The sequence below is a fragment of the Leptonychotes weddellii genome, chromosome 14 (assembly GCF_054177405.1).
Source record: "Leptonychotes weddellii isolate Sample4059 chromosome 14, ASM5417740v2, whole genome shotgun sequence".
Classification (NCBI taxonomy): Eukaryota; Metazoa; Chordata; class Mammalia; order Carnivora; family Phocidae; genus Leptonychotes; species Leptonychotes weddellii.
In genome coordinates, this window is record NC_138382.1 from 80,341,005 (window position 1) to 80,351,005 (window position 10,001).

General features: G+C 56.3%; 1 protein-coding gene across 1 annotated transcript in view; it reads right to left on the reverse strand.

The window, feature by feature from the left end:
• Positions 1-10,001, reverse strand: part of PNPLA7 (patatin like domain 7, lysophospholipase) — a 53,818-nt gene that overhangs the window by 749 nt on the left and 43,068 nt on the right. Inside the window, exons 23-30 of the mRNA XM_081802675.1 lie at positions 4,787-5,074; positions 3,314-3,430; positions 3,132-3,201; positions 2,102-2,218; positions 1,489-1,637; positions 924-1,076; positions 705-812; positions 162-246 (exon numbers count right to left, since the gene is read on the reverse strand). Of these exons, the coding sequence (XP_081658801.1) occupies positions 162-246; positions 705-812; positions 924-1,076; positions 1,489-1,637; positions 2,102-2,218; positions 3,132-3,201; positions 3,314-3,430; positions 4,787-5,074 (1,087 nt within the window). The remainder of the gene's footprint in view (positions 1-161; positions 247-704; positions 813-923; positions 1,077-1,488; positions 1,638-2,101; positions 2,219-3,131; positions 3,202-3,313; positions 3,431-4,786; positions 5,075-10,001) is intronic.

Consider the following 10,001-nt stretch of genomic DNA (forward strand, 5'->3'; position numbering starts at 1 on the left):
TCCTGAGGGCAGGGGCCATGCCACGGTGGTCATCAGGCCCCAGGGCTGCTAGAGGGAGCCTGGTGGCCAGGGCGGCTTGTTGGGCGTGCCAAGGGTTAGAGGGAGACGCTGCCAACAGCACCCTCAGCTACGCAGGTGTGTGTCCTGAGCGTCCAACTCACCGTCCACCGTGGCTACCTTGGCGGGTTCAATGCGTGACACAATCTCGGCAAGGTCAGTGAAGGAGGCGTTGGGGCAGGTGAGGACCTGGAGGGCCGAGATGGGAGGGACATGTGGCCAAGGCCACAGCTCCTCTGGTCCCCAGACCACAGCCCTTGGCTGCCTGGCCAGGCCCCCAGCGCCTCTCTGCAACCCCGTGGTCCTAGCCTGCTGAGGTGCCCAGACCCCTGGAGTTGGGGCAGGGCGTGGAAGATGAGCAGAGGCCAGAACAGGCCCCCACCCTCGCCTACCACGAGCAGCAGAGAGCCAAAGTGGGGAAAAAAGAGGGGGTGCCGGGGCAGAGGCCAAGAGATAGCTACCACAGGGCCGCACCCCTGCCCTTGTCTCCTGGCCCCTGGGGGAGTACCAGAGGCCTGAGCAGCTTGGGGGGCGGGGTGCCAGAGTACTGCGGGGAGCCCTGCACCTCTCAGGCCCCCTGCGGCAGCCAGGCAGAGGACGGTCTCGGGAGGGAGGGAGGGAGGAGGGGCGCTAGCTCGGGCACTCACATCACATGCCTTCTTGCTTGTCCCCTGTCGGTCCTGCAGCATCTTTTCCAGCACACCACTCCGACCCCAGATGTCAAACACTGTCCGCCCATGCTGGTACCCCACTTCCTGCACACACACCAGGAACCCCGGGACCAGGTGTCAGGAGGCCCCACTTCCGAGCTCAGAAGTGAGGGCAGGCACCGCACTGCAGGCCCTCCGCACCCCAGCTGCACTCACGCAAATCTCGTTGAACTTGCCGAAGTCCAGAGTGCCGTAGCTATCGATGGGGGGGCGCAGGTACTCACAGTATTCACTGTTCTTCACCATCTCCAGCTGCCGGACGCAGCACACATAGGCCAGGCGTGTCTGGATCTCTGCCATGTTCAACACCTGGGGCCGTCGAAGCATCTGAGCGAGGCTCTGCGGGCCCCCCACAGCTCCAGGGACCCCGTATGGGCACAGCTGCCTGCGTCTCACACCCTGGCCCCTTCCCTCCCCTCTCCCAAGGGGAGACACATCTCTGCTAGGCCTGGGAGGAGGGCAGGTGCCCAGCCAGGGATCCTGGCGATGGATCCTGGCGGGTGGTGGGCCTGTCCCCTTTCCCTAGAGCTGCTCCAGGCAGAATCCCTGGCAAGGACAGTGAGCTAGTGACTGCAGCCCTGTTGGCCTTGGAGCCCGGAACGGGCTGCAACCCTCCTCTGCCCACAGAGGGATTTGTGCTGCACCACGTTGCCCATCTTGGGGACAGAGGCCACAGAGGAGCACCTGGCCGCCTGGGCACCGTGCAGAGTTATGCCCCCACCTTGACTTTTGAGGCCAAGGGGTTCCAGCGCTTCCAGAGCAGCCACCACCCAGACAGGGCGTCGCCGTAGTTGGTGAGGTCCGTCTCGTCCTGGCTGCCCACGTCAACGGCAATCACCACCTTTGCCCCCATAGACCTGGCCACATCCGCTGGGGAGAAGACGGCCTTGGTCACCACCCAGGACAGGCATGCAGAGCCCCAGGTGGGAGCAGGGCTGGGGGCGGGGCAGGGATAGAGCCTGCAAGGGCCAGAGGGTCTCCTGTCCAGTGTCACTCCTGGGCCTGTAGAGGGGCAGCCTAATGCACAGAACTGTCCAACAGGTGACAGGTGTGCCCGAGGGAGGGGCCTCGCCCACAACAACCCCGGCACTTTCTGGCTGTTAGTTCCAACTGTGGGCACAGATGGGACGTAACTGCTCTCAGCTCCTCTGCTTGGCCCTTGTTCTGAGTGCCGCTGAGCTGACAAACAGGGCCATATGCTGGGAGCACACGATGCCCAAGTGTGTGTGCACAAAGGCACGTGTCTGCGTGTGCCTGTGCATGTTCTCTGGGCTCCATGAGCACACTCTGAGGACAACAAGAGTGGAGGTGGGTGCGGGAGGGTGGGGCGGTACCTGGCAGGTTGTTGATGTAGCCCCCGTCCATCAGCAGGTGTCCGTCTTTGGGGTCGCAGAGGGGAGGCATGTAGCCTGACAGAGACATGCTGGCACGCACATACCTCCACAGGGAGCCTGGGAGAGTTGGGGGGTGGGGGGGCGACTGTCACCAGGGCCTGCCAAGGGGCAGGAGGGAAGCCTTTCGCTGCCCACAGTGGGTTCCTGCTCTGGACCCTTGGCTCAGAGCCCTGCCCGCATGGGCTCCTGAGGTCTGCACGTCTGGACAGACAGACACACCTCCTGTTCTTCCTCCTTCACAAGGGAGGCTCTCTCCATAGAGGGAGCATGGGGAGGGCCAGAGGCCCAGGGGAGGCCTGGCTGGTTCTGCAGTCTCCCCACATTCTGCTGTGAGCCCCACCATCCCACTCACCTCCAAAGAGACACACGCACTCAGCTCACAAACCACGTTGCCCTGGAAAAGGGCCCTCAGCTGCCACCCACGTACTGGCCTTCTCACGGTCCCCAGCCCAGCAGTCTCCCACCAACTGCTGATCTGAACCCACAAAACACATGCCCTGCATGTGCCCTTCACCCCGTGCCCCCCAGCCTGAGCGTGCCCTTCGCCCCGTGTCCCCCCAGCCTGAGTGTGCCCTTCGCCCCCCACATCCCCCAGGCGTGAGTGTGCCCTTCGCCCTACTCCTCTCTGCTCTCAGTTCACATTGTTATCTGCACCTTTCTGTGTCCAGTTTGGGCTTCTGGGTGCTTCCAGACTCTTGATTCTGTCCCTACCCGTTTCCTTCACGCTCGCGGCAGGATCCTCTCTGGATTCAGACCTCCCTGAGCTCCTTGCCTCCTTCGGGTCATCTCGGTGCTTCCTCTGGTTCATGGAGCTTCCAGGTTCTCTGCCTGCCTGCCCCCTGACCCCGAGCTGGTCCTTCAATACCCTTCCCCTGAGTCACGCTGCCCCAGGCGGGGGTGGGGTGGGGGGCGCTGTGCCCTGTGCATGTCTGAGCCCGTATCAAGGGGAACCCAAGGAGGAGGTGCTCACCATCCGTGTGGACCCGCATTGCGGAGGCCGTGATGTCTGTGGTGATGGTGAAGTAGGGGATCCACAGGTCCTGCAAGGGGACAGCAGGACTCAGAAGGGCCATCCTCCCCCACTGCCAGCCCTCGACCCTGCAGGCCTGGAGGCTCGAGGGGATGAGGGAGGTCCCTGTTTGGGGGGGGCACCTCGATCTGCCGGTCCTTGAAGACGCTACAGATGCTGCTGTTAAGGCCGGCCCCCGAGAACATGGACGTGATAGGGTAGGTCAGGTCCAGCACAGTCTTCACCATCGATGTCATGTCCTGAGTGGGCAGGGCACACATGAGACCCGGGCAGAGGATGATCCCATGGGACTCAGCCAGGAACCCAAGTCTGGGAAGGGAGCAGGGACAGAGCACACACATGTGCTTCCTATGAACACAACAAGGGTGTCTGGGAAGCATCCTGAAGGGTCTCTGTGGGGAGCGGATGCCAGGGCGTGAGCAGGAGGGTGGGGAGGTCCTATGAGGGTGCCCGCTGACGCTGGCTCTCACTCAGGACAAAGCTCAGTCAACACCGGTAGGTGAATGGTCAAGATAGCTCCCTGCTGAGGTCCCCAGCATGCTTGGGATTGACCCCCATGCTCTACCACGGCAGACACTCCATCGGGGCCCGGGAAGGAGTGGCCCTGTTGAGGGCCCTTTCTGCCAAAGCCCCCCAACCCTCTCCCTCTGGAGGGACTGAGGCCCATCCTTCCTCAGTGAAGACGAGGACCAGGAACAGGACTCGTGACCTTGGCCTTGCCCCAAGAATGCCCGGGTTCAAGGCTGCCTGACTTCTTGAGGGAGAAGGAAAGATCCTCCCTGCCTCTGTGCAGATAGAAGCTGAGATGGAAAAGCCCAGAGCACAGGCCATACAGGAGGTGGGCCCCCAGTGGAGGGTGAGTTGCCCCTCAGCGTGCTCACACTGAGATGAACAGAATGAAGACCCCGCCTTGGGACAGGCAGAGAGAACAAGTGCGCTGCTGGGTCAGGGACTCAGGACAGGGTGGCCCCCAGGGTCCTCCATGGTTAGCAAGGCCCTCACTCCTGAAGACACCCCTGTCTAGCACCAGAGTCCGCAGAGCCAAGCCTGGCGGCCCCCACAACCACCACCTCCCTCAGCATGGCAGGAGGCCAAAGGCTACCCAGGAAAGGCAGGGAAAGAGGACAGCCTGGACAGGACCCACCCCACCGTGCCTTGCAGAGTGGCCTCCCAGCAGACTCCCATGACCCAACGCACACTGAGGACAATGAGGGCATCAGGCCCAACGTTCCGTGGCCATTCCCACACCTGCATCAGACCAGCAGAGATGGGGAAGGGAAATGTCTGCCTGGCCTGTGACCGGACCCTCAGTTGAACTACAGGTAACTAACTTTCCTTCCAATGGCGCTGACCTCCCCAGGGTGTCCTCAGTCACCTTTATAAATTAAGACCGGGTACCAACCAGAGCCCATCCCCCAACACTGATGTCCTTACTTGCTCTGTGCTCCTCATTCCCCCCCCCACCCCACAAACCCTGCTCTGAGTCCAGAGCCCTGCAGAGCTGCGAGCAGGGGCCAAAGGTCCCAATGTCCTCCTGCTCCCACAGCACCCCAGGGACCTGGTGCTAAGCTCCAGGGAGGGCAGAGGCCCCTCACCTCAGCCCACTGCTTGGCCCGGATCCGTATCTGGCTGTAGTTCCGCTCCTCGGAGTACAGGGCCCCCATGAAGGCCCCGATGGACGTCCCTCCAACCATGTCCACAGGGATGCCATACTCCGTCAGGGCCCGGATGATGCCGACCTGGGCACAGCCTCTGCACCAAGCAGGAGCACAGAGCAGGAGTAAGCACGGTCGCCAGGGACAGGAACCTGCCGTGCGCTGGCAAAAGGCGCCAGAGATGGTCCTCCCAAGCCACCCCTCCTCCTCAGTGCCTGCCTCTTGCGTAAGTCACAGAAAACGGGATGCGAAGCTGAACAGGCTTTGCACAGACTCGGGAGGGGGGGAAGACACACAGAAGGGGGTCCTGATAAACGCCCTGATGGCAACACTGCAGGGGGTGGGGGGGACATGGACGAGCCCCCACGGGGACAGGAGAGCCAGTGTCCGACGGAAGCCACCGCCCTGAGCCTCAAACCACCGCTACTATTTCTCATCTGTGATGCCCACGAAGTCTCCAGTCCCAGAGAAGAGGCCATGTGACCACAGCCAGGAGGAGACAAGCAAGAGAGGCGGAGCCAGGCAACAGGGGCACAACACAGGCTGCCAGTGGCCACGCCCAGCAAGTCCCAGGGCCCAGAAGGGGTAAGCAGCCTGCAGGCCTGCTGGGTGGACAAGGAAGCAAAGCGCCGCACACGCGTTCGAGGGACGTGGCTTGGCTGGGAAGGAACGGAATTCTGACACAGGCTGTTGCGTGGACGAACGTGAGCGCCTTCCGCTGTGTGAGAGAAGCCAGACCCAGAAGGACAAGGACTCCCTCACTTGAGGGAGCTGGAGGGGTCAAGCCCACAGACACAGACAGTGGAGAACAGGGGCCGGGGGTGGGGGTGGGGGCAGAGGTTCAGTTTGGGCAGATGCAACGTTCTGGTGATGAACAGTGATGTTTGCACAACACCACGAATGCGCTTAATGCTACCGAATTTTACAGTTGAAAATATTTAAAATGGGGGTGCCTGAGTGGCTCAGTTGGTTGAGCGACTGCCTTCGGCTCGGGTCGTGATCCTGGAGTACCGGGATCGAGTCCCACATCGGGCTCCCTGCTCAGTGGGGAGTCTGCTTCTCCCTCTGCCCCTCTCCCCTCTCATGCTCTCTCTCACTCTCTCTCTCTCAAATAAATAAGTAAAATCTTTGAAAAAAAAAATTTTAAATGGTAAATTTTATGGCATGCATATTTTAACACTACTAAAAAAGTATTTAATATCACCACAAAAAAACTGAATACTCAGGTATAAGCCTAAAAACAATTTCCAGAAATTAAAGACAAGATTGGTATTTGGCACAGAGCTGAGAAACTGTAAGACAGGGCCAAACGGCAACTTTAGAAGTGGAGATACGGTGTCTGACGTGAAGAGTGCAATCGGCGGGTTAGGCAGCAGGCCAGGCACACTGAAGAGAACCCCCTGAACACAGGGCAGAAGAAGATGCTCACTGAGTCACAGGACACCCCAGGATGGCAGCCATGGAGGCCGCTCCCTGGAACAGACGTCCGAGCGCCTAGAGGACGCATGGGATCCGGCAGAGGAGCCCAGAAAGAGAAGAAGGGGATGGGGCAGGGGCAGGACCTGGACAGACAGACAGTGGTCTGGACGGAACTGACCGTCAACTTCAAGCCTCAGATTAAGGGAGCATCAGGAACTCCAAGCATCAATCAAAAGAAAGCCATTCCCACATTGCTGGGGACCCGAGACAGAAAGAAACCCAAGCAGCCTGAGAGCAGAAGGCACGCTGCGTCCACGGGAGCAGCGCAGGAGGGCCGGCCTCTCTGTCCTCTGAGATCACGACACATCTACCACCCACAACTTAGGACAAAAAGAGAGTTTAAATCAAACAAGTTAAATTACGGAAATAACACAGATAAGAGCAGAAATTAAGGAACCAGAAGACACACAAGAAAGAGGACCGACTCGGAGGGAGGGGGTGTCGGGAGTGAGAAAGGGCACATCTGCACACACTCCAGTTAGAACAGTGAGAAGTAAGTGTGAACCTCATGCATAAGTAGGAAAAATTCAGATAAAATGGACACGTTCCTAGAACAACATAACTTGCCAAACCTGACATGAGAAAATCTGAATCGTACTATAACCATCAACATAACTGAGCCTTTAATTTTTAAATCTTCACAAAGAAAACTGTACGTCCAGATGGTTTTACTAGTGAACGCTACTGAACATATAAGGAAGAGTAACACAGATCTTACATAAAAATTTCAGAAAATAGGAAAAGAAGCACTTCCCAACTCAATTTTTTTTTTTTTAAAGATTTTATTTATTTGACAGAGAGAGACACAGCGAGAGAGGGAACACAAGCTGGGGGAGTGGGAGAGGGAGAAGCAGGCTTCCCGCCGAGCAGGGAGCCCGACGCGGGGCTCGATCCCAGGACCCTGGGATCATGACCTGAGCCGAAGGCAGACGCTTAATGACTGAGCCACCAGGCGCCCCTTCCCAACTCAATTTTGAAGCCAGCGAACAAACCTACATGCGTTTCAAGAAATGACAAGCGCACTCAGATTCAAAGGGAGCCCAGCAATATACAAACAGGACAACACACCGTGGGCAAATGAGTCTATCCCCAGAATACAGTGTTAGTTATTTAAAAATCAGTGTAATTCACCACCTTAACAGACACACAAAAACCATTCATGATGCACCCTCAGCAAGCTAAGAATAGAGGGGCACCTCCTCGATCTGACAGAGGCTGCAAACACCTGCCGCCAAGATCACACTCAATGACAGAGGCAAACGCCGTCCCTCCCATGGCAACAAGGCAAGAAAAAGAAGAAACAAAAGACGTAAATATATTTTGGAAAGAAAAAGAAAAACTGCCTTTATTCCCAAAAAAAGTAACTTGTACTTAGGAAATGCAAAAAAAAAGCCTATAAAAAAGTCACTAGAATAAGAGGATTTAGCAGGGTCGGAGGACACAGCATCAAGGAACAAACACCGATTGTATTTCTACGTACTGGCAACGACACTTTGAAACTTAGAAGATGACATTTACGACAGGAAAAAAACCTTGTGAGATACTTAGCTGATTCTAAAAAATTTATATTGAAGTGCAAAGCACCTAGAGCAGCCAAAGACAATTTTGAAAAAAACAAAAACAAAACGGAAGGATGTGCAGTGCCTGAAGTCAAGCTTTACCACGAGGCGGCCGGGACAGTGCGGTGGTGCCCAGACACGGTCACACCTGGAGCCACGTGGGTGACACGGCGACCTCAGGGGAAGGAAGGTCTTCAGCCAGAGGTGTGGCTACAAAACAGAGTCTCAAGAAACATTAGGTGGGTCACAGACCTGAATGTGCACAGAGCTTCCAGAAGAAGACAGAATACCTTTGTGACCTTGGGACAGGCAAGGGCGCTCAGAACACCAGAAGCAATAACCATGAAAACGGAAAATCACACTTCATCGAACTTAAAAACTGGTCCTCAAAGAAATACCATTGAGAAAATGAAAAGTCAAAGATTGAGAGACAAAATTAGCAATAAATATATCTGGCAAAAGACTTGTGTTCAGACTATATAAATAATCCCTCTGAATCAACAATAAAAGACAAACCACCAGTTAAACATGAGCGAGGAACGTGAATGCTATGAAACAAAGAGACACAAATGGCAGGGAAGCACATGACATCAACAGGCCCCAGGGAGAGGACCCCCTGCACACACATTACAGCAATTCAGAATCCTGATAATACCAAGGGTTGGCAGAAACGTGGGAGCCTGAACATCAGACATCGTTGGCGGGGGGCACAGAGTGTAAAGCGAGCCCCACCAGCAGGTACTTGCCCGAGAGGAAAGAACAGCACACACAGATCTGTGCAAAGGACAGTCACAGCCATTTTCCCCATAATAGCTCAAGTGGCCAGGAGCAGGGTAAGCAGAGTGCGGCAGACGGCGGGACGCACTCCCCAGGACTGCTGATGTGGCCTAGCGCACGCGGACCACCTCACTCGGAGGGCTGAGCGGCCAGATGCGAGCCCGCAAGGAGCAGAGCGAGGCAAGCGAGCGAGACACCTGCATGAATATTCTCAGAGAAAGTCAGCATTACACTTGAGGAACAAAGAGAGAAAACCGTGGAAAAAGCATTCAGACATTAGAAGTATTTTTTAAAGGTTTTTTTTTTTTTAAAGACTTCATTTGTCAGAGAGAGAGAGAGCGCAAGCAGGGGCAGCAGGCAGAGGGAGAAGCAGACTCCCCCCTGAGCAGGGAGCCCCACGTGGGATTCGGTCCCAGGACCCCAGGATCCTGACCTGAGCCAAAGGCAGACGCTTAACCGACTGAGCCACCCAGGCGCCCCAGACATTAGAAATATTTTAGCAGAAGATCTATTTGAGAAAAATCACCTGGAAAGCAGAACAAAAAGAGATGGAAAACAAGGGAGAAGAAAGACAGGAGAGCTTGGGGGCCCATCTCGGATGGCTGACCGAGCGTCAGAAGCTATAGGAACAGAGGACAGAGCCCAGGGTGGGGGAACATCATAGAACATTCCCCAGGGCTGAAGCTCATGATTTCCAAATTTGGAAGGGCCCCTGGAGCCCACCCAGTGTAGTGGATGGATGGACTGCTCCCAAGGCACATGGCCAAGTCCCTGCAGGCACAGGAACTAAGAGACCCTCCCACAGCTTTCAGAGGGAAAACAGGCCCCACTGGGCGTCCCAACAGGGACTCTGGAAGCTCAAAAGACAACGGCAGCAGCATCCCTTAGAAATTCTCAGGGAAAATTACTTCCAGCTTGGATTCCACACCCAAATCGTCCCTGAGGACATTTTCTGCTATGCAGCCTTTTAAAACTTTTACTTCCCAAGGGGCACCTGGATGGCTCAGTCGTTAAGCATCTGCCTTCGGCTCAGGTCAGGATCCCAGGGTCCTGGGATCGAGCCCCGCGTCGGGCTCCCTGCTCTGCGGGAAGCCTGCTTCTCCCTCTCCCACTCCCCCTGCTCGTGTTCCCTCTCTCGCTGTGTCTCTCTGTCAAATAAATAAAATCTTAAAACAAAAACTTTTACTTCCCAAACATCTTCTTTTAAGGAAATGTATACAGCAGGAACGCTACCCAAATCAGGAATGTGTCAGGAAAGAGGGAGGTGTGGAATCCAGAAAAGGAGCTGAACTTGGGAGGGACAAAGGCAGGTCCCAGGATGACAGTGAAGGGAAACTCCA